We start from the raw sequence: 25,624 nt of genomic DNA on the forward strand, positions 1-25,624 counted from the left end.
AATGAGGGAGAAGAATAGAGTGTCTTGGACCACAGGCCAGGTCCCAGGTGATGGGGAGGTGGGCTGGAGTGCAGTTCTCCTGGTCACGGTGGGAGGTAGTCGGAGACAGTAGAGGCTGTGTCTGGAAGGGGAAGGAGCTACGGATGCTAGTCCTGTGCCCTCTCAGACACTTAGCTCACATGTGGACTGGGGGGGTCATTACTTTAAGTGGGTCATGCCTTGGAGGGCACCCTCACACACTAAACTTCCTCCCCGTGGCCCAGCCCAGGTATTGTCAGCAGTGGGGGGCAGTGTGGATCACATCAGGGGCGTAGGTCAACACAGATGGGCTCACGTGCTCTAGGAGAGCTTTAGGGGCATCTCTAAATCTCCTTTAACCCCGAGGGTCTCTGGGCCAGGGAGAGGGCTGACAGGAGAGGTGTCATCTGCTGAGAAGGAGATAATTGGAGAACATGGCAGTGCTGCACCAAGGATGTTCGGAGTCTCCCAGGCTCCCCAGGGAGGCCTCCTGGGTCTGGCCTCCTCCCCTGGAGCCCCCATCCCCCACCCTGTCCCGTGGTCATGTCCTTGTGTTCCTGTGGCTGGCAGGCTGTGAAGAAGAGTCTAGAGGCAGGATCTCACTTCAAGGAAAATTGCTTTATTCTGCTTCTTCCAAAGGGGCAGCTCTCCAGGCTCCGGGACTGGGAGCTTCGTTGCACCCTCAGGATGGGGCAGACCAAGAAGATGTGGCGCGGCTACTCCTCATTCAAGCCCTTTGGGAAGGAAACACAGTCCACACTAGCTCCAGAGAGGTGGGTGCTGGGCAGGGCTGGGTACAAGCAGCAAAGCTGAGGCGGGCACCGAGGTGAGGAGCACCACTGCGTGGCCTGAGGGAGGCCCCGAGGTGGTGGGAGATGGGCCCTAGGGGTCAGTGTGGAGGGGACGACTCTGGAGGGAAGGGCCCTGGGGTCAGACGGAGGGACGCTGCCTCAAGGACAAGGTCCTCTGGGACGTACATCTCAGGTGGGAGTTACAAGACTGAAGGTCTAAACCAGGTGGAAGAGAAGTGGAAATAGCAGTTGGGGGAAGTTGGGACACTCTGAATGTGTGTCAGTTAGGGTTTCTGCTGACCACCGTAGGGCTGGGAATCAAAAACCATTCAAAGTGAGAGTGGGAAGAACCTTAAAAATCATGGAGGACTGAGTTACCTCGCCTCTGGGGCTGTGGGGTTTGGCTGCAGGAGTAAGTGAAGGGGAGCAGTCCTGGTGTGAGGGGCTCTGTCTGAGGGGCTGGGGGGTTGCTGCCATGGGGGGAACCCACCTTGGCGCCGATGTCCCTGCTCTTGGCTCGCAGCTTGTTGACCTGGGACTCAGCGATGTCCGCCCGTTCCTCCGCCTCATCCAGCTCGTGCTGCACCTTGCGGAACTTGGACAGGTTGGTGTTGGCCTGTTCCTCCTGTGGGGGTTCAGGGGGATGAGAGGATGAGGTGAGGAGCCAGGGGTTATGAGACTGCCTGGTTCCCTCCTCCAGGCCTGGGCACCAGCAGGGTCACTTACCGCCTCCTCAGCCTGGCGCTTGTAGGCCTTGACTTTCAGCTGCAGCTTGTCCACCAGGTCCTGCAACCGCAGCAGGTTCTTCCTGTCTTCCTCTGTCTGGGGGTCGTGGGGAAGGAGGTGGGCAGCAGTGAGTATGGCATGGTCATAGGAAGCAGTATGGCCCCTCCCGCACTCATCGGCTTTACCCTGAAGGTAGTATCCTGACCCAATTCAAGTTTCTGATCCTCACCAAACACTTGAGTTCTCCTTACAATTTCTTATCAAAAAACATATGCATACTTTTAATAGTATGTGCCAACAAAGAGTCTAGGGAGCGGATGGGCCTCCTGAAATTGCACACAAAATTGTGCATGGGCCTTGTTCTGGAAGTGGGCCCTGGGGGGGTCCTGGGGCCCCACGGAGGATAAACTCAGCATGTGCTGGCAGGAACTCTGGGACTGCAGGCCTGATGGGATTTCCTGGACTGCTGGGGAATTACATATACTTGATCTAGGTTAAGGACAAGTATGTATAGAGGGATGGTGACTTTCTGGACTGGAATTGATAGTCTGATTGATAGTCTAATTGATAGTCTAATTCTGGAAAACACCGTGAAAGCTAAGGTCTATGCTTCCGTGAGTAACTGAAAAGTTCTGAGATTCATTCCAATGGCTTTGGTGTATTTTGGTGGTGATGATGCCAGGCTAAGATTTGGCTACACATTTGCTTTCTGGTCATCTGTGCTGGGTGAGCTCTGCTGGAGCTCCGGGTGTGTCCTGAAGGGACAGGTTGATGGTGAATGTTGATGGGGAGCTTGAAGGCCAGAAGGCTCAGAGACTGTCCCCTGAGCCAGCGGCACTTAGGGTAGAACAGGGCCTGGCAGAGTAGAAACTGGGTAGCCATAGGCTGTACTCCAGCTCTTTGCCCTCTAAGAGGCTAAGAAAGAACATTTCATCCCTCTGAGGTGGTTGTCACCCTGGCTTCAGACCATGATGCAGAGGGCCCCGTCCGGGAGCAGCTGCTGGGTCCACACCTGGTAGGTGAGCTCCTTGATGCGCCGCTCGCTCTTCCTCATGCCCTTGACCGACTCCGCGTTGCGCTTCTGCTCGGCCTCCAGCTCGTTCTCCAGCTCCCGCACCCGGGCCTCCAGCTTCTGCAGCTGCTTCTTGCCGCCCTTGAGCGCGATCTGCTCCGCCTCGTCCAGCCGGTGCTGCAGGTCCTTGATGGTCTGCTCCATGTTCTTCTTCATGCGCTCCAGGTGTGCGCTGGTGTCCTGCTCCTTCTTCAGCTCCTCCGCCATCATGGCGGCCTGCGCGCGGGAGAGAAGTGATACTCGGTCTAAGTCTTCCAGTCCAAGAAAACCCTGGCGTGGAGCAGGCAGACCCGGCAGGGGGACTCACATCCGTGATGGCCTTCTTGGCCTTCTCCTCGGCGTTCCTGCACTCCTGCACCGCCTCCTCCACTTCAGTCTGAAGCTGGGACAGGTCTGCCTCCATCTTCTTCTTCTGGTTGATGAGGCTGGTGTTCTGAGGGTTGGGGTGGGCAGAGCAGGAAAAGCAGCACTGAGCATCCACGCCTGTCTCCTGAAACTCACCTGCGGAGTCCTGCCTGTGCTCCCCTCTGGAACCGCCCAAGGGCACTGCTCACCTGGGAGTGGAGCAGCTGCACCCGCTCGCTGGTCTCGATCAGCTCCTGCTCTGCCAGCTTCCGGGACCGCTCGGTCTGCTCCACCACGGCCCGCAGCTCCTCCAGCTCGGCCTGCAGCAGGTTGTTACGCCGCTCCACGATGGCGATGTTCTCCTTCAGGTCGTCGTTGGCACGGACTGCGTCGTCCAGCTGGATCTGGGTGTCCTGTGCATCAAGAGAGATGCATGAGGGAGGGAGCTGGGCTCAACCCATCAGAAGGCTGTTAGCTGAACTGGATGCTGCAGGGAGCCTGTGGCGTGGCTTGGGCAGGGCCTGTGGGAGGGGTCAGTGATGGCTCAGGGGCAGGAGCGAGCTGGTGCTGTGATGGTGGGATGCCACTGCCCCTCTCTGGATGAGGCGACTTCCTGCTTCCAAAATCACCGTGTACCTTCAGCAAGCTCTGGAGGCTCTTGACTTGCTTCTGGGCCTCGGCAGCCAAGCGGTTGGCATGGCTGAGCTGGATCTCCATCTCGTTGAGGTCGCCCTCCATCTTTTTCTTCACCCGCAGGGCCTCGTTGCGGCTGCGCGTCTCTGCATCCAGGGAGGTCTGCAGCGAGTCCACCACCCGAAGGTGGTTGCGCTTGGCCTGCTCCATCTCCTCGTCCTTCTCTGCCAGCTTCCGCTCCATCTCTGCCTTGATCTGGTTGAACTCCAGCTGGGCCCGGAGGATCTTGCCCTCCTCGTGTTCCAGGGAGGCCTGGAGGGGGTTGGGAAGAGAAGGTCTGAGGCATTCAGGGCACAGGATAGGGCCAGGGGGCTGTCCATGAATCGTGGATACAAAGTCAGCTCAAGAGTGGTATAAGTGGTTCAGTCAAAGAAGCAGGAGGAGGAAGAAGAAAAGAATTTGAAAGGAAAAAAAGGCCTAAGAGAAGGTGATTCAGGCTCTTATAGAGGAGAGTGAGCTATAAAGACAAAGAGGAAAATGAAGAGAGTGGTGTTGCCAAGGAAACAGAGGCAATCAGGCACAGAATGTAAAAGCTCAAAGAGGGAGGCAGAGGTGAAAAGAGGGGGAGTGAAACAGGAAATCTTGTCTAAGATGTAATAGGTAAAATGTCTGTGTGAAGGCAAGTGAGTGACCGGTTCTTTCGTTCATTCCCCAATATTTATTGAGTGCCTACTAAGTGTCAGGCACTGTTCTAGGCTCTGAGGATGGGCCCGTGAACAAATGAAAGAGGAGATGAGAACAGGGACCATAGTCTAGCCCTCAGCTTCTTCTCCCGCCCTCTGCACCTCCTCCACTCCGGTGTGCGCACCTCGGCCTCCTCCAGGGCCGACTGCAGCTCCAGCTTCTCGGCCTCCAGCTGCTTGCGGACCTTCTCCAGCTCGTGGATGGTCTTGCCACTGGAGCCCAGCTGCTCAGTCAGGTCGGAGATCTCCTCTGTGGGAGGGGCGGGCAGTTCAGTCGGGGGCTGCCTGCTCCGACGGGGGAAGACCTGCAGGAGCCGCGGGGCGGCACCACGTGCAGACCCACCCTGCCCCACCCCTCCCGGCCTGCGCCCGCACCCTGCAGGTTCTTATTCTCGCGCTTGAAGGTCTCCAGATGCTCCAGGGACTCCTCGTAGGCGTTCTTGAGCTTGAAGAGCTCGGTGCTGAGGGAGCGCGCCTCCTTCTGCGAGGACTCCAGCTCCGACTGCGACTCCTCGTACTTCTGCTTCCACTCGGCCAGGATCTGCGGGGACCCGACGGCCGGACGCGGCTCAAGGGGCAGCCGCAGCCCCACCTCCGGGACCCAGGTCCCGCTCCTGGGCCCAGCCTCCCCTGGCCTCAGCCTCCTGGGAGGATGTTCCTGACTCCAGCCTGTCCACCTGTTCTGCCCCCTGGCTGCGGCCCCCAGCCCGGGCCCACCTTGTCGAAGTTCCTCTGCTTCTTGTCCAGGGCGGCGGCGGCCGCGTTGGAGCGCTCCACGTCCACCATCAGGTCCTCGATCTCGTTCTGCAGGCGGTGCTTGGTCTTCTCCAGCGAGGAGCATTTGGCGTTGACGGCCTCGACGGCCTCCTCGGCGTCCTGAAGCCGCTGGGCCAGCTTCTTCCTGCCCGTGTTGGTGAGGGCGGGGGAGTAGTGGTGGGAGTGGGTGGGGAAGATGGAGGGTGTGGATTTGGACAAGGGGAAACATGGTGAGTCTTGCGGAAAACAGTCTTTGAAAACTCAGAGGCGTTGTTGGAGAAGCCTGAGGACAGGCCCAGGGGCAGAAAGCAAGGCAGTTGGAGGGTCTGGGGGACAGGGTGTGAAGACCCACAGCACCCAGGGAGCCTTCTGCGAGGCATCCCTCCCACCCTGGGCCAGCCTCTAGGCTTGCAGACTTGGAGGACACATGCAGTCCCAGCACCCCGCTTCTCACCTGCCATGGCACCCTGCCCCAGGTGGGAGCACTCTGCCCTCAGACAAACCTTTTGTTCGTCTTATATTCGGATGAGAAACATAACGCGAGCAAAAAGCTTTCCTGAGAGGAGAAGGAGGTGGGGCCGGGGCAGGGTCCTCTGCATTGTCAAAACCTAGCTTAGCATCCACCCCCTCAGCCGGCCCCAGTGAGCAGTGGGCTGGGCTGCGGCCTGCTGACACAGGGGCCCCTGCCAGAGGCAGGCTGCCCGGGACTCACTTGGCCTCTTCCAGCTCCTCGGTCCTCTGGATGGCGTCTGTCTCATACTTGGTCCTCCACTGGGCCACCTCTGAGTTGGCCTTGGACAGGACGCGCTGCAGCTCGGCCTTGGCTTCCGTCTCTTCCTCGTACTGCTCCCGCAGCAGGTCACAGTCGTGCCGGGCCGACTGTAGTGCGTGGGCCAGGGCGTTCTTTGCCTGCGAGGGGTGGCACCGAGAGGGGCTCAGCTTGCCCTGTGATGCACTGCTTGTCTCCCCACTCTAATTTCAGCATCCTCCCACAGTCTCACCTGTTTCTAAATCCCTAGTGGACCTGGAACAGTTTACCGAGTACTGTTAACAAAGTCCATACAGTGCCGCACTGTTTACAAAGTGCGTTGTGCCCACCCTCCTCATACTCCTCACGCAGCGGGCTTTACCATCCTCACCCCCATTTTACAGCGGAGGAGACGGAGGCTCAGAGATATTAGGCAATTTCCCCAAGATCACCAAGCTCTTAAGAGGCAGATTAGGATTTGAGCCCTGACCTTTTTAAAAATTCATATTCTTTCCCCTTTTTAATGAGCCCTGCAAAGTGCTCGAAATAGAATCCAGTTGAGTTTCTTTCTCCAGTTTTCAGATTGCCCTGCAAATCCCAGGACCACTTGTACAGTTCCGGCATCCCATACCTATGCCCAGCCAAGGCCATCACGGCTCTCTAGTTTATTTCCTTTCTTCATCTCATTCCCCCCACCCCCACCCCCACCTCTTACTCCATGCCCTCCCGAGATGGCTGCAGAAAGGCAGAGGGCCTCTGAGTGGGAGGTAGAATTAGGAGGCATATGGTAGGGCCTGGGATTCTCAGGGGGCTCAGTGGTAAAGAATCTGCCTGCTGATGCTGGAGACACAAGTTTGATTACTGGGTCTGGACGATCCCCGAGAGGAGGGAATGGCAACCCATTCCAGTATTCTTGCCTGAAAAATCCAATGGACAGAGGAGCCTGGCAGGCTTCAGTCCATGGTTTTGCAAAGATTGGACTTGACTGAATGTACACACACATGCACACACACATGGTAGGGTCTGGGCATTTTCTTTTTGGAAAATGGGAAAATACTGGGTAGACAGCAAGCCTCATTCTTGGGAAAGAAGTGATGTGGATGCAAGGCCAGCCAGTATGCTGGACAAGTGGCCTGACTCTTGGCCTCACCTTAACCTCCTCTTCCAGCTGCCGCTTGAGGTCCTCTAGCTGCTGGGTGTAGGTGAGCTTGCCTCGGGTCAGCTGGGAGATCAGCGCCTCCTTCTCATCCAGCTGCCGGGACAGCTCACCTGGAGAGGCACCGAAGCACATTCAACTCTCGAGGGCCGGTCACTCCTCTCTCCCCCATCCCTCCCCTAACCGTCAGGTCCCATTCTCTGGAGAGATGTGTGCATACCCAAGCCTGGATTGGCTCAGGAACTCAGAAGACAAGAGTAGGGCTCACCATTCTCGGTCTGCAGCTTGGCCCGTTGGCTTGTGAGGTCGTTGACAGAACGCTGGGTCTCCTCAGCCTTGCTTCGGTGCTCATTCATCTGGTCCTCTAGGGTCCTGCACATCTTCTCCAGGTTAGCCTGAGATGGGAAGGAGAGTTATATGGTGTATGCAGGGGGCTGATGGGGTGCGAGCAGTGCAATTAAAGGAGCAGGGAAAGAGGAAGGCATAGAGGAAGAGTCCAAGGACAGGGTAGAAGAAGGAAGCAGGAAACTGAACAAGACAAAGAGAGGAGATGTGGACAGAAAGCAGAGGCAGGTGGAGGGAATTGGAGGAGAGGAGAGGAGAGCCGGGCCCACCTTGGCCTTGATGATCTGCTCCATGTTGGACGTGACATCGTCCAGCTCCAGCTTGAACTCACTCTTCTCCTTCTCCAGCTTCTGCTTCACGCGCTGCAGGTTGTCGATCTGCTCGCCCAGCTCGGCCACGCTGTCGGCGTGCTTCTTGCGCAGGGCGGCCGCCGTGGCCTCGTGCTGCAGCGTGGCCTCCTCCAGGTCCCGCCTCATCTTCTGGAACTCAGCCTCGCGCTTCTTGTTCATCTCGATCTGCACGGACGTGGCCCCGCCAGCCTCCTCCAGCCGCTCGCTGATCTCCTCCAGCTCCCGGGACAGGTCTGAGCGCAGCTTCTCCACCTTGGCCCGGGCGGTGCGCTCAGCCTCCAGCTCCTCCTCCAGCTCCTCGATGCGTGCCTGGGCGGGACACGGAGGGAGCTCAGACCCAGCCCCTTGGCCCCTCTATCAGAGCCCCCTCCCAGGGCTCTAGAAGGCTCCTGGCTTGTCAGCTTAGTCCCACCAGGGGACAAGTAGAAATAAAAGGATCACCTCAGTGAGATGGTTTGGATAGTTGAGTTAGCCTGCCTTTGGGCCAAAACATGCTGCATTCTCTTTATGGGAAGGAAAGTGGCTGAAGGTTGCTCTTGAAGAAGGACAAAGGGACCAGTGTTCCAGGGACAGTTTAGGCAGTTTTGTGGCAAAAATAATTGAAGTTGGAATGAGAGAGTCAGGTTCGTCTGACCGGACAACTAAGACCCAACACAGTGTCCACTCTAGAGGTAAGAACTGAAGTCACAGCCCAGCTGGGCTGAAGGGTCCTGAAAAGCCATGGGGAACAGAGGAGGACATATGGATCCAGAGATTGGCAGTGCGCTCCCCATGGTCACCAGCTAAACAACAGCTGACCTAGGAAGCTGGGATTTCTGTCCTCAAACCGGTGAGTGTTTCCAGATCTCTTCCTGTGTCATCCTTGGATCAGCCAGCCCTCCTGGAAGTGCTCCACAGGGGATTTGTGATAGCCAGCATCTCCCTTCACAGACACAGAGCCAGTGCTTGTGATGCTGGGCGAGAATGGCCTGGAGGAGGGTTGGGAGGCTGAGGACCAGCCCAGGGGCCTTACCTGAAGCTCTTTGAGCTTCTTCTGCAACTGACTGCCCAGGGCCTGCTCATCTTCAATCCTTGCATTGAGGGCGTTCAGTTCAAAGTCCTTCCTGTGAGGAAGAAGGGACCGTGAGGCAAGGAAGGCTGATCAGGCTCAAGGAGGGGCTGCCAGTGGTTGGAGATGATAATGAAACAAATGAGGAGCAGGATTTCATGGGAAAAAAAAAAAACACAGCTTCCAGGGCTGTTGTAGGGTCCTTGAAAGTGTAACACCTGCTGGAGGATTGAAGTTCAATAGGAATTACAATAGGAAGAGCACTGTAGGTGGAGAGGTGAAGTGACAAGACCTGGGCTCCAAGATGATCCCTTCTTTGGTCTGTAAAATGAGGGCATTGGACTAGATCAACTCAAAGGCACCTTTTAGGTCTGATGGTCTTTAATTCTGTCTCTGTTACTTTGGGCAATTTGGTAACCTTTCTGAGTCTTCCTTTCCTCTTTGGTAAGTGAGGTTATTTTAAAGTACCATTCTTAAAAGGTCATTTGAGGATCAGTGGGATCATATATTCATTCATTCAGTAAGTACTGTGCCTGGGGAAGTGTGAAGACTTTTTGGGGAGGCTGTTGATCAGGATGAGTCTCAGAGGCTTTCAGAGTCCTGACCCTAAAGCAGCAGCAGATCTTTGATTATCTGAATATGTCCCACAGACTCACTCTTTGCCAAGTGTGAAATGTGAATCTACACATTTTGGAAGGTCTTGCAATAAGAATTGGAACCACAAGACCATTGAACAAAGAAGCAGCCACCCCCTGCACTGCTCACGTATGGTGGCTGACTGCATTTCTCTGTGGTCCTCTGGGCTCTCTGTGAAGGACCTGAAAGGACTTTCCTGAGAGGCTTTTGTGTGGAACTTTCCTCTGTGTTAAGCAACTGGTCTCCAAAGAGACTTGTGTATAAATGGGTCAAGTGCCCAGCAGGAAGAGAGGGCTGGAGGGATCTGGGTTAGACTTTTGCCAGGGAGGCCTGCTGGGCCCTGATGTGTGTGTCTGGGGGAGGAAAGCTTTCTTCCTGGAGGCTCTGCCCACAGTTTTGCAGCCCCGTATGGAGGCCGCATGAAGCTGTTGCCTCTGAGGATGGATCTGTTGGGTCAGCTAGTATTGCCATGGGTGGAACAGGCTGCTGGGTGTGGGAGGAGGATGGGCGATGGGGCAGGGAACACGCTACTTTTTGAGCCGCTCATCCAGCTGCTGCTTGTCGTTCTCCAGGTCCATGATGCTCTCCTGGGTCAGCTTCAGGTCACCCTCCAGCTTCCGCTTGGCTCTCTCCAGGTCCATTCTCACCTTTTTCTCCTGCTCCAGGGATCCCTCCAGCTGATGAAGAGAAGGACCAGTGTGACCTGTTAGGCCAAGTATCCTGACTTGATAATTTGGGAACTCATTCTTTTTGGGGTTGAGGGATCCTCGGAGGTGTCAAGACTTGGGAAAACTTCCCCAGAATGGGCCAAATATTGCCAGGGGGCTGTGAGAGAACCTAGCATGAAAGGATGCTCAGTAACTATGATAAATGACTGAATGAATGACTAGGTTAAAATCCCAAAGCTACTTTCATTTAATCTGCATCCTATAAGCACCTACTGGGTTCCAGGCCCCATCCTAGGCACTGTAGACACAAAATTGAATAAAACCAAGTTCCACCTAAAGGCAGCTTCCAGTCTGTGGCTGGGACCAATACTTCAATAATGATAACACAGAGCAATAAAGAATGATTCAGGAGACATATACGTGAAGGACTACCTATGGGAACAGTGATCACCGAGGGCTAGATCCTGGCTAAAATATTAAAAGTCCAAAGATCCTCAAGGAGGATCTTTGTGAAGATCCCAAGGGAAAATTCCCAAGGAAATGTATTATGTTTTTATGAGATAACCCTCTAAATTCTGTGGTTGAAGACAGACATATAGGCTTGAACCTAAAGTGAAGGAAGGAAGCCCATCTCTACTGTTGATCACATCAGCAAGATGAGATACATAGCTCAGAACTGATCACCCCTCCCCTTGTCTATTCCCCAGCTGCCTTCTAGAAATTAAGAAGGAGCACTCTCTAACCCCACACCCCCAAACACACACACACATGCACACACAGACACTGATGGACCTGGTATATCTAGGCCCTTGTAACAGTCTACTTACATCGTCCACATGCTGTTCCAGCTTGACCTTGGCCTTGGTCAGGGTGTTGACCTTGTCCTCCTCAGCCTGAAGGTCATCCAGGGCTTGCTGGTGGGCCTCTTGCAGAGCTTTCTTCTCTTTGGTCAGCTTGGCAATGATCTCATCCAGCCCAGCCATCTCCTCTGTCAGGTTCTTCACCTGTTGACCAAGAACCCCATCCGCTTTAGGGCTACACATCACCAACCCGAGACATCCATGGAGACCTCCAAGGCCAGGGGCCAGGACCACACTCAGGTCTGGGAATCCTGAGACTCAGTCTGGAGTCAAAGGGAGCCGCCCTCACCTTGTTCTCTGTCGCGTGCTTCTCCTTCTCCACCTTGGCCAGTGTCAGCTCCAGGTCATCAATGTCCCTCTTCAGCTCAGAGCACTCATCTTCCAGCTTGCGCTTCTTGGCAGTGAGCTCAGCGTTCATCTCCTCCTCGTCCTCCAACCTCTCGGTCATCTCCTTCACCTTTGCCTCCAGCTGGATCTTGTTCTTGATCAGCTGGTCACAGCGTTCTTCTGCATCAGCCAGGTTGTCTTGTTCCTGAGGGCAAGGTGCAGAGGGGAAGCTATTTGGTGGATGGGGTAGATGGCAAAAGCATGGAGGGACAGGCTCCACCTTCACTGTAAGAGGGCAACCCCAGGATCTCCCCAGCTGAGAAGAACCTCAGAAGGATGGGGAGAGGAGGAGTTTTAGGGCAATGTGATAGGAGCACTGGGGAATGAGAGCAGAGAGGAAGGGAACCAGAAGTCTCTTTATCTAGCCCTCTTCCTCTGGTCTCCTCCATCAAAGGGGAGGGAACTGCATTTGTTGATGTCAGCACTTCGCATATTTACAGCCTGGTGAAATGGGCAGCTTTATTCCCTGTCTAGAGATGAGGACATGGAGACCCAGAGATAACACATCATTTGCCCAAATTCACAGAATTATTAAGCTATGGGTCCAGGTTAAATCCTGATGGAAAACCTGTGTTTTTAAGTTAATCCTTTCTCCCCTTCCCTTTCTTTCTCTTTGGAGGCCTTTGGAAGTGTTGATTCCAGAATTCTCTGCTTATGAGGGCACAGGATGGTGACCCCCAGGTAGGGAGGTGCAGGGTGTGTGGGAGATGTGGGCAGAGGCCGGGGGTCTTACCGCCTGCACTTGGAGCTGCAGGTCATTCTTTTCCTGCAGTAGGGACACCATCTTCTCCTCCAGCTCCTTGCGCCGAGCCTCTGACTTCTCCAGCGCCTCTTTGAGGCGCCCAAACTCCTCCTTCATGGTGGCTATTTCCTTCTCTGTCTCTGCACTCTTCAGCAGTGGTTTGATCTTGAAGAAGAGCCTCATCCACGGCCAGTTCTTGACCGCCATGAAGGCCCGAATATTCCACTGGATAATCAGCAGGGAGTCTCTGCAGGGGCGAGCGAGAAGGTCGGTGAGACAGCCTCTTCCCTCCTTCCTGCCCAGAGGCCCTGGCTCCTCCATCCATCCTGTGACAGTGAGGCACCCCCACCCCTGCCACGCCCACCGCCACTGTTGGTAGCTGTGTTGTGGCCCTTTGTCACTTGAAGGTCTGGAGCGCTCTTTCTCCGTCCACTGCTCTGAGCCAACCTGGGCCTTCGAGGCCTGAGACCCTCCCTTTAACATCTCTCACCTGCGTTCCAGCAGCTTCTTGAACTCCATTCTGGAGAGCACACCTCGGGACTGAGCCTGGATGCGGGTGATGATGCGGCTCAGCCTTTCATCTCGCATCTCCTCCAGCAGCCCCAGCAGGCCCGCCTTGAAGAACACCTGCAGGGAAGTAGTGTGTGGACATGACTGGGACAGGCAGGAGGGGGATGAAGTGGGGCTTATCTTAGGGAGGGTGACAAGGCAGGAAAGAACTGGAGGAAGGAGGTCAGTGGCAACTGGAGCTAAAATGGGGGAGCAGGGCTGTCTGGTCCGTGGGGAGGGCTAGCATGTGGTTCAGTAATGCTTGTGAGTATTGGTAAAATGATGGTTGGTAAAAAGAAAGGAGTCATAGAGCAAAAGGACAAGAGAGGTCTCCCTGTAGTCAGTTCGTTTCCTCCTTTTCTTTACCTTGGTGTGGCCGAACTTGTACTGGTTGTGGTCAATGTCCAGGGAGCCCAGCAGCTTCTCTGCCCCTTTCCTGCTGTCAATGAACTGGCCTTCGGGGATGGCCGCTGGGTTCAGGATTCGATACCTGGGAGAGAGGTGCCCCGTGTCACCTATGTTCTGCAGTGATCGGCTCTGCCCACAGAATCCAAGGCCACTCGCAGTTTCCGTGTCCTGCTAAGGCTGCCCAGGCTCCCCCGTCCCCTGAGCCCTGCAGCGCCTGGTACCCACCTCTGCCGGAAGTCCCCGTAGAGGATGCGGTTGGGGAAGCCCTTCCTGCAGATGCGGATGCCCTCCAGCACGCCGTTGCAGCGCAGCTGGTGCATGACCAGGGGGTTGTCTATCACCCCTGCGGCAGGAGGGAAGGGAGAGGAGTGTGTGGGGAGAGCATGGGGCTAAGAGCCGAGGGTTCTGGGTTCTGATCTTGGCTCTGTCATGGACGGGCTTGTAACCTTAGCAAGTCAGTATTTTTTTTTTCTTGCCATAAATTTTGAGAGTAACCAAAAGGCTTTCACAGTCCTTATTTTACAGGGTTTATGCCTATTTTCATAGGTGGTAGCCAGGGCCAATATAGACCATTTTCTAAGCCCTAACAGGTTAAGGGACTTGACCAAGATCACTGAATTGATCAGAGCAGAGCCAGGCACCGGAACCCAGACACCTGAACCCCCTCCATCTCCTTATGATTCAGAAAGGGAGAAACAATCCTTACATGTCTCATCAGGGGCTGTAAGGCACTTAGGAGGGAATGTCCATCAAAGTAGTTACACATTACCCTGAGCTACACATTCTAAATGGAGGGCAGCTCTGGGGCCAAGGTGGGAGGCTGTGTGTGAGCCTCTCTGGGGAATAGGAAGGGAAGAATGTGATCTGGAAATCTCCATGGTGGGAGCTCAAGAGGTGATCTAAAAGACCCTGCCCCTGGGGCAGTACATCTCAGCAGTGGGCTGGGCCTGGCTTCTTGGGCTTACCTGGAGACTTTGTCTCATTGGGGATGATGCACCGCACGAAGTGGGGGTGTGTGGAGCGCAAGTTGGTCATCAGCTTGTTCAGATTCTCCTGTGGCCCAAAACCCAAGAGGGAGAAGTTAAGAAAGTGAAAGAGAAGTAAGAAAGAGAGCAGAGGGGAAGGAAAGGAAAGAGAGAATGCAAGGAGCTGGAGAGTGAAGGAGGGCTAGGGAAAGATACGGAGGAGGAGACGGTGGGAGGTGAAAGGGATAAAGAAGCCAGGGGAGATGAGAAAGGAGTAAGAGCCGAGGCCAGCAGATACAGGGGAGAGAAGACAGGGTGCAGAGGGTCAGGAAGGGACTGAGGAGACTGAGTGGGAGGAGTCAGGGCTGAGCCAGGCAGGGGACAAGCAGGGCTGGGGTGGTGCCGATCACACACTCACCCTGTGCAGAGCTGACACGGTCTGAAAGGATGAGCCTTTCTTGGCCTTGCCTTTGCCCTTCTCAATAGCTATGGAAGGGAGAGTCAAGTAAAGGAGACGAGTGGGCATGTGTGGAGTCAGGGCAGCGGGTGAGGAATCCCAACCTCTCTCCACATTTGGTTGCAGGCCATGGTCTTTACTGTGGGTGCTCCAACTTCTCTGCCTAATTCCCTCACTGCATCTGTAAACCCCGGGGCCCAGCCTGACACGGAAGTGGTGGGGGGCTAGCACTTGACCTGCCTCAGAACCACAGTAGAAACCTGCTCTCGGTCCCTGGGTCCCAGTCTCCACTTACGTGTGTCAAACCCAGCATAGTTGGCAAAGAGGTTGCTGAGCATCTTGAGGGAAGACTTCTTGTACAAGTCCACCACTGTCTCGTTGAGCGGGTCTTTGTTTTTCTGCAGCCAGCCTATGATGTTGTAGTCCACCGTGCCGGCATAGTGGATCAGGGAGAAGTGGGCTTCCGGCTTCCCCTTGATGTTGCGCGGCTTCTGGAAGTTGTTGGACTTGCCCAGGTGGTTGTCGTACAGCTTGGCCTTGAAGGTCATGTCGGTGGCCTTGGGGAACATGCACTCCTCCTCCAGGATGGACATGATGCCCATGGGCTGAGTGGGGAGAGGAGAGCGTCACTGAGCCTGCTTCGAGCAGATGGAGATGGGTCCTGCCTGCTCTAGTGTCGGTGGAGATGCCCCTTTGCCTGTTAGCTGGTACTTCAGCTCTCAGCAGTTACCTGTTGACTGGCACCTGTTCAAACCTTCCCAAGGTGGTACTTTGATTTCAAAGGGACCTTTGTGAAAGTCTGGGAACATGGATGCTATAGGTGCTTTACACCCTACTCCATTGCCCAGATCCCTGAGATGTTGGGGTTGAAAAGAAGTGCTGTCTTATGTTTCCCCACGCCACCCTCAGACTTCCTGCTCCTTGATAGGTAAACCAGAGTCAGTAAACACACAGGTGTGGGAGGCCATCCCTGAAGTGCCCACCCTCTGCATGTCCACTCTCAAGCTTTGGAACTCAGCTCTCCAGGACCACCCTGTCCTGGGTGGCAGGGATAGCACAAGGCTCTGGAAACTAGGGCTCGGGCTTCTTCCGTTAGCTAGATCACGATGCCCAGAAGGGTGGGGTGGCCATTCTTCTGGGGCATTCATGTGTGTGGGGCGTGAATGGAGAGTTCAGGCGGAGAGGCTGAGGCAGCACCTTCTCGATGAGGTCGATGCAGGCCTGCAGGTCCATGCCGAAGTCGATGAACTCCCACTCAATGCCCTCCTTCTTGTACTCCTCCTGCTCCAGCACGAACATGTGGTGGTTGAAGAATTGCTGCAGCTTCTCGTTGGTGAAGTTGATGCACAGCTGCTCGAAGCTGTTGAACTGCAGGGCGGGGATGGGGAGGAGTAGGTCAGGCGGGCAGGGGTCTGTGGCCCGAGGGGTCGGCCCAGGGCTGCATCCAGCCTGGCAATGGGTGTGGCTGGCCTCTCTCTGGTCAGGGCAGGGAGGGAGCGCCCCCTGAAGACACATGGCCATCTCCACCCCTGGAGAGCCCTCGGCATTCCCCGGGGCTTGGCCAGCGGTGGCTGCCTGTGTGAACCAGTGAGTTCCTGTTCTCCCAGACCCTGGGCTCCCCACTCACGTCAAAGATCTCGAAGCCGGCGATGTCCAGGACACCTATGAAGTACTGGCGTGGCTGCTTGGTCTCCAGGGTGGCGTTGATCCGCGTCACCATCCAGTTGAACATCCTCTCATATACGGCCTTGGCCAGCGCCCCAGTGGCATACGCCACCTGGAAGGTAGGGGAGAAACCCACATGAGAGAGTGGTGGGAAGAGTTGATTGCAAAGCTCCCACGGCTGCACCGGGCCAGCACTTCTGCCGTTTAACACCTGAAGATGACCCACCTGCTGGACATTCTGCCCCTTGGTGACGTACTCGTTGCCCACCTTCACCCGAGGATGGCACAGCCCCTTAAGCAGGTCGGCTGAGTTCAGCCCCATGAGGTAGGCGGACTTATCGGCCTCTGGAAGGAAAAGGCAGATGGCAGAGTTGGAAGAGGGACGCCTCCTCCGCAGACGAAGGCTTCATGGCTCCACAGCTGTTCCCCCGCACCCCTGACTCCCACCTTCGGTGCCGTCAGGCTCGGCCTGCTCCTCTCGCTGCTTCTGTTTGAACTTCATGTTTCCAAAGTGCATGATGGCACCCGTCAGCTTGTACATGGAGTTCTTCTCCTCCGTAGTGAAGCCCAGCACATCAAAGGCATTCTGTAGGCAGGACCCATGGTGGTGGACCCCAGAAAAGGGAGTATGGAAGGTAAATGAGACCCCTCTGCAGTTGAGCGAGATCTTATCTCCTGAATCTCTGTGGGTGCTGAGACTCCCATCCCCAGTGGGGAACCCCACAACTAAGCTGGGAAGTATAAGAGCCGGGTGGGTGTGGGCTGCCTTGGCCGGGGTATCAGCAGTTAGGCTGTTCTCTGGGGCTGCTCTGGGTGACCCACTAACGTTTCCTACTTCTGTCTCTCTTCTAGGCCCTTCCCTTACATCCATGCCTGGATCTCCCATATGTATCAATACCTGTTCTTCACCTAACAGCCTTCTCTAGCCCCACGGCAGCTGCATGACCACCACCCGTCCCTTTCCCTTAGTAATGCTTTGTTTTTTGGCTTGTCTGTTTCTCTGTCCATGGCTTTCAACCCTCTCTGCTTTGATTGAAAATACCAGTCACTGGCCCACCCTGTCTCATCTCACCTGTATCCCAGCACACTCAGGACACAGGGCACATTCTGGCCCTCAGGAAGGAACAACAGCCAGCCAGGGTCTTAGCTCTCTTTCTGGGCCAGTGAACTGGACCCATTTGCCCCACACCACCAATCCCCTTGCCTCCCAGCTGGGTCCTCACACACTTACATCAGTGGCCATGAGCTCTTCAGCATCATCAATTGAGGCCACAGTAGTCTCTCCTTGGGAGATGAATGCGTAGTCATAGGGGTTGTTGGTGATCAGCAGCATGTCTGGGGGGTAGGGGGAGAGACGTTAGAATGGGGGCTCAAACCCCTGGCCCTCTCTGGGGCTGTCTGCCATGACACATGACCTGCGAAAGAGCACGTGATAGGGCTTAATGGGGTCCTACATCCCACGGAACTGAATCCAGCCGTGTGATAAACCCAGGGCCTGTCAACAAGCAGCTGCAAGTGGAGGGGACCAGGTTGCCATGGAGATAGTTGGTCTCAGTTGGTAGCTGTGACTCACCCAGCAGCTCAGGCTTTTTGTTGGACAGGATTTGGTAGAAAATGTGATAATCTCTCTCTGCTTTCAGCTGGAAAATAACTCTGGATTTTTCCAGAAGGTCTGTGAATAGGAGGGGAGAAGAAAGAGAAGAAGAACACATTAGGATTTAAGTATAAGGAAATAGAGAAAAAGGAATGATAAATGTAGAGAACAGGACAGAGGGAAAGGGAGAGACAAGAGAGGGAGAGAGATGCGCCCACAGATGCACAGAGATCACACACAGAGATGGAGATGGGAGACGAAGTCCCAGGAGCAGTGGAAGGTCCCAGAGAAAGACACATAGACATGCAGAGACAGGGATGGAGAAAGACCAGAGGAAGTCTCAGAGGGATAGACCTAGAGACACAGAGACAGGGAGAGAAGAAGAGAGACGGAGGGGCAGAGCTGGCCAGTGACAGAGAGAGACTGAGACGGAGACAGTTAGAGTGAGGGCGGAGTCAGGATGAGCCCTAGCAGATCTGTGACACTCACAGGTCTCGATGTCTGCAGACGCCAACTTGCCGGTCGCCCCAAAATGGATTCTAATAAATTTCCCCTGGAGACATGGAGAAAAGTGGTGATGAGTTGAGGGAGGGCTCCTGTTTGACACATCCCTTGACCAGCCCAAATCCCAAGTCCAAAGGCAGGGCCCACTTACAAAGCGGGAGGAGTTGTCATTCCTGACGGTCTTGGCGTTGCCAAAGGCCTCCAAGGCAGGGTTGGCCTGGATGATCTGGTCCTCCAGGGTGCCCTGAGGAGGTCAAGAAGGATGGCAGGTGAGAGGCCTCTTCCTCCTCCTCCTCCTCCCTTTCTGTGATACAGGCCCTTGGAGGACAGTAGGCTTACCTTGCCTGGGGTCTGCTCCTTTTTGCTGCGGTCGCCAATGGCGGCAATGACCGCGAAGTATTGGATGACTCTCTTGGTGTTGACCGTCTTCCCTGCCCCGGATTCTCCGCTGTTGGGACAGTCGGGCTTATTAGGCAGTGAACAAACATTGTTTGAGACCACAAGCCTCGAGTCAGGAGAGATTGCCTAGCTTTATTTGGCAGGGGGAGCCCTGCAGCAAGAAGCCACCAGATAATATGCATCCCAGCCACACAGCTGTGCTCTGACATACACAGGGTCAAGGGTAGCAACTAGGAAGGATGTGCTAGAAGAAGTGGGTTTGGGCAGGCGGGAGACCTGGGTTCGATCCTTGGGTTGGGAAGATCCCCTAGAGGAGGGTATGGCAACCCACTCCAGTATTCTTGCCTGGAGAATCCCCATGGACAGAGGAGCCTGGTGGGCCACAGTCCTTGGGGTTGCAAAGAGTCGTGCACAGCTGAGCGACTAAACACAGCTCAATATGGTCTCGGCTGGGCAAGGTCAATCAGAGGAGGTGGGCCCAGGCCATTTTGGAAAAGAATGGGTGGTGCTGGAAGAATGGGGAGGGTTTCTGAAGGGAAAAATGAAGGAAAATGAAGAGGGGAAGAAGACATGGTGTTCCCAGGCTTATGGATAGATGAGTGATGAATCAGAGGGGCATGAGTGAAGGAGATGGGAGAGGAAAAATAAGAGAGGAGTGGGGAGGAGAAAGAAAGGGGAGGAGAAAGGAGAAGGCCAGGGTCAAGGCCAGAGAAGACATCGGAGCTGGCATCAGAAGGTGGAGGGAAAGAGAACTGGGAGTCTGTGCGTGGGGGCTTGGGTCCTGACGGGGGCTGGGCTCAAGGAGATTGCAGAAGGGAAGAGGAAGGAGCCACACTCACGTGATCAGGATGGACTGGTTTTCCCTGTCTGTGGGGAGAAGATGGGGAGGACAAGTCAGGAGTTGCACAGGCTGCTTTGTCCTCTCCCCACCCTGCCCCAGCTCCCTGCCTCTCTCCCAGAGGCCTGAACCCCTCAGGAGGAGGGGCCCGCAAGAAACCCTTCGCTTGGGGCCTGTCACCTGTCAGCATGTACTGGTAGGCGTTGTCGGAGATGGAGAAGATGTGGGGCGGCGCCTCACTCCTCTTCTTGCCCCGGTAGGCGGCCACCACCTCGGCATTGTACACCGGCAGCCACTTGTAGGGGTTGATGGTGACGCAGAAGAGGCCCGAGTAGGTCTAGGGGAGGGAAGGAAGTGAGTTGATGAAGTGATGAAGCGGGAGGGGTGGCAGTTTTTGGAGTTAGACAAAGGTCTTAGGAGAGGGAGAGAAAGGAAATTGTATGAACGCAGTCCATCTGAGCAATCCCAGCCCTCGGGTCATTAGAATGACCTGAGGGTGTAGGTGGGCTTCCCAGGTGGCGCTAGTGGTAAAGAATCCACCTGCCAAGCAGGAGAAACGAGTTTGATTCCTGGGTTGGAAAGATCACCTGGAGAAGGAAATGGCAACCCACTCCAGTATTCTTGCCTGGGAAATCCCATGGACAGAGGACCTTGGTGGGCGACAGCCCATAGGCTCACAAAGAGTCGGACATGACTGAAGCAGCTTAACACACACAAAGATGTAAGGATTAGGACAGAGTGAAGTGAACACAAAGGACAGACACGCTGGGCTTCAGGAGGTGGACATACTTGGAGCAGGAAGCCACTAGATTCAGAGGGCTGTCCAGGGGTGCACTCACATAGATCATCCAGGAGGCATAGCGCTCCTTGAGGTTGTAGAGCACCGCAGGCTCGTGCAGGAAGGTCAGCATGGCCATGTCCTCGATCTTGTCGAACTTGGGTGGGTTTTGCTGCAATACCTGGTCCTCCTTTACGGTCACTGTCTGCAACAGCCCACGGACAGGGATGGGAGTTAGGCAGGTTATAGGAGAACCAAGTTCATGAGAAAAGAATCCAGGGTCCCAGAAAAGATAGACAGGATGTTGGGGATGAGAAGGGCTATTTGGAGAGAGTAGATCCCTACCCAGAGGAAGGGAGAACCAGATCTCTGTGGGGTGCATCCTGGTGGCACCCGCCTCCAGGCACCCCAGGCGTGGGGGGCATCCAGGGTGGCCTCTCACGCTGGCCCCACCACCCACCTTGCCATGCTCCGTCTCGGCGGTGACTTTGCCACCCTCTCGAGACAAAATCGTGGCCTTGACGAACTCCTCTTTGTCATCGGGCACAAAGACGTCCTTCTTGAGGTCGAAAGGCCTGGTCTGGGCTTCCAGCCGCTCCTTCTCTGACTTGCGCAGATAGGGGGCGGCCTCCCCAAACGCGGCCATCTCCGCGTCCACCATGGCTGCGGCTGCAAAGGGAGGGAGAAGGAGCTGACTGCCCTTCCCTCCACTCTTCTCCCCATTAGCAGGAGCCCCAGAGCCTAGCACAGTGCTCATGGGTGAGGAGGGGTCACCAAGAGTCCCTCATTCCTTCAGCTCATCTCCTAGCCCTCGCAAATCTATCAGGGCAGAGGTGGAGGCTAACTTGGTCCAGCCTGGGGCCCTCCTAGCGGAGGGCAGAGTGCCCTGGTCTTCTGGGAGCAGGAAGCTAACTATACACACTACACACACCTCTGAACCTCTTCACCACCTGACTCCTTCACTAGTCACAGGTAAGAACTCCTGGCCATGCCCCCTAAGGCGAGGCAGAAACTAGAATTGTGTGTCTTCCCATATCCCTCCACCTGTTCTTCGGCTCTCCTTACCTTGGCTTCTCGAACGTGCCTTCGAGAGGAAAGGGGCTCAAGGTGGCAGGGGCCTGGAGAGAAGGAAGGTTGGTCAGGGCTGTGTCCCTGCCTCACCCCGGCCCCACCCTTCAGCACCCCTCCACCCCAAGGCCTGAAAAGGGGTGGGCGGTGGTGGTGGGCTTCTCTGGCCCTGCTCTCTCTCTCTCGCTTTTCCCACCCAGGTTCTTGATGTCACCTCAGTGAGCCCCTCACTCCTCACTCCTGGCCGATGGCCCAGCCCTGGCCTCCCCCATCTAGTGAAGCTTGCCTTTTTGAGCCACCTGACATACAACCAGTGGTCACACAATTGGGGCTTTACAGCCTACAGAGCATTTTCATGCCCGTCCTCCTCCTTAGTCCTCACCCCATTCTACAGAGGAGGAAATCTAGGTTCATGAGCTTGCTTGTCCAAAAACACATCACAGTAAGTGGTGGAGCCAGGACTTGAACCCAAGTCTCATGACTCCGGAGCCAGTTCTCATCCATCCTGTCCCCATTCTATGGTCAGTTGTGGTGGATGTTGTCAAAGAGGAGCCCCTGTGGGCATGTTCTCATAGACACACCCATGGCACAGCTGAATGTGCTCCACAACAGACATGTGGCAAGCTGTACATTCAGTCTGTGCCCAGCACAGAGACCGTGTCAAGGGCACGAAGACAGGACACCATATTCCCGTACCCGGGAGCAACTTTTGCAGGGGGCACACATACTCCCACGGGCTCGACTCCCAGCTGCGCACACGAGCCATTCTGTGTGTGTGAATGTGGGTAGTTACCCAGTGCAAACCTCACAGAACTAGCTTTTATGCACAAACTTCTTAAATAATTGTTCTCTGCCGTCCTCTTGCTGCTTCCTACTTGTCCTCGGGCCTGATCATAAACTCGTCTCCCAGTTGGTATTTCTGTGTCTCAGGCAGTGAGGCACATAGCCTCCCTCATCAAACATTCAGACACACACACACACACCCTCCTCTGGTCCCACATGCTCAGTCAGACACAGACACCTCCCCCTGTAACACATGAGCCCCCCATTCCCCTGGCGTGTACACACACGTCTAGACCTGCCCATGCTTTCTCAGTGACCGGACCTGACACTGTGCATGAAACCCTGAATGCAGTGTGCTGTTCCTAGAGGAGCCCCTTCTTAAACCTGGGCCCCTTATCCCAGAGGAGGGCCGCCAGCTCCCAGCCCCTACCTGAGAGCAGCAAGGAGAGAAGACTGGAGCGCAGGAAAGAGCTGTGGAGCCGACCTGGACAGGCGGGGGCTGTATATATGGGGAAGCAGGGCGCCCCCACCCCCACCTGCACCCAGTCCCCAGCCGGATTTAGAAAGGACTGTTGTCACTAGAAGCATTTCCCCCAGGCTCCCCCCTCCTTTCCCAAACCGTGCTCCCCTCCCCCCCCCCTCCAGCTAGGAAACAATTGGAAGTGGTCGTCATTGTTATGGCATGGAGTGAGCAGGGTCTGATTCCAGGGGGCGGGGAGGGCTCCAAGTACAGCCAAAATATCTCCCAGGCCAGGCCTCACATTCCACAGCTGGTGGGAGGGGGAACTGACCACGACCACCATGACCTCAGGCAGGCCCTCCCTGCCCTCTTGGACTATTGCCCTCGCGGCCCCTGCCCCCAGGACCAGCCTGGTCCCTTGCATAGTGTCCTTCCTTTTCCCTGGCCTGGGGCCTGCACCCAGCCGTGAGATGGGATGGGGCTGAGAGTCAGCAACCCCAGAGCAGAGTTGGACCCAGGGTAGGGGCTAGGTGGGGGCAGCTGGGAGGAGGCGTCCCAGCCAAACGGCAAGATGTACAACCAGGGAGCTTAGAGATGGGGCCTCTGGCTCAGGCACTGATTTCCTTGGACGGCTAGGCAGTGTGTGAGGTCACCGAGCCTCAGAGCCAGACAGGCCTTAGTGATGGGTCCAAGCCCTTCACTTCATGGGGAAAGGAAAAGCCTTCTCTGAGATCATGCAGCCAGTCAGGGCAGCAAGATTCAAGGAGGGTGGGGAGCAGCTCAGGAGATGGGGCTGGAGCCCAGCCTGGGGAAGGAGCCTGAGAAGGAGGGCTGGGGGGTCCGAGCAGCCCAGGACCCACTGTGTGCGGAGGGCTGGCTCTGGATGGCCGTGGGTTGGAGCCTTTTGCCTGTTTTCCTAGCCCTGACCACAGGCACTAAATGCCCCATGTCAGGGCCTAGACAACACAGCTGCTGTGATCTAGGAGGGGCTGTGCCTGCGTGCACCCCACTTGTGTTCTGTAGGGGTGACCTCTCTCCAGCTCTGATGAGATTGGTGTTCAGGCAAGGTGGGTAGAACGACTGGAAAGATTTCCCACTTTCCCGAGGGCTTGAGGAGCAGCCACAGAGGAGGGGAGCAACGGGAGTTGGGGCTCAGCCTGTGAGCACAGAACATAGCCGATGCCACGCTCCTCCCGTGTTTAAGCTTCACTGGCTCCGTGTCCAGGCAACCACTGAGTGGTTTGGTTTGAAGCTCCCCCTCCTTCTCAGTCGCAGCTCTTCAGCGCATGCGGACTGATCCATCTGATTACTGTCCGCTTGGAAGGAGAGCTGCAGGCAGAGGGATGGGGCGCAGGTGCACTTTGAGGGTGCGGTGGGTGCAGCGGGGAAGGGCGATCCAGGTGGGGGCCTCGGTGGGGGCTGCCTGGTAACCATGACACAGCCTAGGCAGCATTAGTTGGGCAGGAGCCGGCAAGTGGGAGGCCGACCATGAAACGCAGGGGCCGTGCAGCCAGTGCGGCCGCAGCTCCCAGGTGCCAAGGTGTGCAGCCGCTGAGGCAGTCCCTACAGGCACTGCTCAGCAGAACAAATTCTGGGGGTCCTGGCCAGGCCCTGCCAGGTGCTGAGGGATTAGGACCACTGGTAGGGACCTCAGCGACTGGTGACGAAGGGCAAAGTTTCTTTTTATCCACCCCCTCGAGCTTTCCAAGCTAAAGCATCTGCCCCTCCCTGAGTTCCCAGGGCTCAGATGCAGACGCAGGCAACTGAGACGCACAAAGGATGCTTGGGAGCCAGCCGAGCCATTTCAAAGCCAGTAACTTCATCATGGGCCAGCGTCTGTGGCGTGGAACCGGGAAGCCTTTTCTACAGTTAGTAAATCAATGGTACTTTGCTCCCCTCCTGTTGAGTTGGGGGGATCAAGTCTTCTGGCGTTACAGTGTTACTGTTCTTCTCAGAGAGCTCATGAAGGGGAGAAGAGAACTCGCCCATTTCTAGGCTTGCTGCCTCAGTGCCCCAGTTTGAAGCCAGATTGGAGGGTCTGACATCCTTAAATATCCCCACTCTTTCTCCAGCCCTCTGGCACCTACACTTAGCTCCCTCAGGATTCTCTTCCTTCTACTCAATACAGTTTGAAGACAGCAGCTTTTCTGACTCCTTCATTCAACTAGTGTTTATTGAACACCTACGTGCCAGGCATTATTTTAGTCAATCAGGATGTAACAGTGACCAATATAAAGATCCTTCCTCCGCACAGCTCTACTCAACTGTTGGAAGAAGTGAAATCCAGGCCTGAACTTAATAGCCAGTGCCTTTGCTCACATGTACATTCCTGGTGGGAGGAGTGAGGGGCCAGGGGCCCCCTGTGTGGGGGTGCGTGGGGAGAGTGCAGGGCGTGTTAGAGTGATAGCAGATAAGACAAAGGAGGGCAGAGCAAAATGCTATAAATAAAGAGGGGCTGGAGGGAGGACAGCTTCACCACGGTAGACCAAATAAGGCCTGGAGTGGAAGGAAGGTAATCTGTCTTCCCTGCCCTCCCCTCCCCAGCATTGTGACTGCTCTGTCTGGGCTCTGTCACCACCCTGATCAAGTGTCAGGCCCAAACAGGGGCCATTTGCTCTGAACATGCCAGCGGTAGTTCAGAGGAAAAGTTGCTAAAATTACTACCAGGAATGGGAGGAGGAGGGTGCACCGGGGCAAGTTAAAGGAGACCTTGGCGTGAAAAGAGGGAAATAAGAAAGGAGCCCCCAAGCCCACGGGATGAGAGCAGGAGAGCAGCAGAAAGAGGCAGGGATCTTCGGCCAGGAAGAGGAAGGGGGCACGGGTTGTCTGAGCATAGGGGAGGGGGGACCCACCCTGGAGTGGGGCCCAGCACTCCAGTCTGCCTGCCCCCACAGTCCCTGACCTTGGGGAGACCCCTACCCTGGCTCCACACGAGCCTGGGCTTAGGGCCTGAGCTTGGTGCCCGTCTCAGGTTTCCCTTTACAAACAGCTGCTCCTTCTTGTCATTCTTTTGTCTTCCTGCTGGCTTCCAAATCTTTGCGCCCCTCTGCACCCTGCCCCCACCCCCTTGTCCAGAGCCTCTGCTTTCCGACAGACAGTGGACAGCTGGAAGGAAGGGGCTGAGGCTGGCCC

General features: G+C 55.7%; 1 protein-coding gene across 1 annotated transcript; it reads right to left on the reverse strand.

Annotated features, from left to right (window-relative positions):
* Window positions 1-660: 660 nt before the first annotated feature.
* MYH7 (myosin heavy chain 7) lies at window positions 661-20,842 on the reverse strand. The gene is made up of 38 exons (XM_061158494.1): window positions 20,642-20,842; window positions 20,243-20,386; window positions 19,584-19,740; window positions 19,405-19,432; window positions 18,506-18,614; window positions 18,318-18,410; window positions 18,152-18,215; window positions 17,642-17,740; window positions 17,300-17,403; window positions 16,516-16,654; window positions 16,295-16,413; window positions 16,031-16,180; window positions 15,601-15,771; window positions 14,699-15,008; window positions 14,365-14,432; window positions 13,947-14,034; window positions 13,207-13,324; window positions 12,940-13,063; window positions 12,515-12,651; window positions 12,016-12,271; window positions 11,185-11,427; window positions 10,863-11,039; window positions 9,899-10,044; window positions 8,696-8,786; window positions 7,603-7,992; window positions 7,257-7,383; window positions 6,983-7,101; window positions 5,797-5,993; window positions 5,046-5,229; window positions 4,704-4,869; window positions 4,454-4,578; window positions 3,589-3,897; window positions 3,162-3,365; window positions 2,915-3,040; window positions 2,548-2,823; window positions 1,536-1,631; window positions 1,300-1,434; window positions 661-752 (listed from the first exon to the last, which is right to left on the reverse strand). Exons 1-38 carry the CDS (start codon window positions 20,840-20,842, stop codon window positions 735-737), a joined length of 5,808 nt encoding a protein of 1,935 aa, XP_061014477.1. The 3' UTR covers window positions 661-734.
* Between the last annotated feature and the right edge of the window lie 4,782 nt (window positions 20,843-25,624).

Source organism: Dama dama, chromosome 12, assembly GCF_033118175.1.
Source record: "Dama dama isolate Ldn47 chromosome 12, ASM3311817v1, whole genome shotgun sequence".
NCBI classification, from domain to species: Eukaryota; Metazoa; Chordata; class Mammalia; order Artiodactyla; family Cervidae; genus Dama; species Dama dama.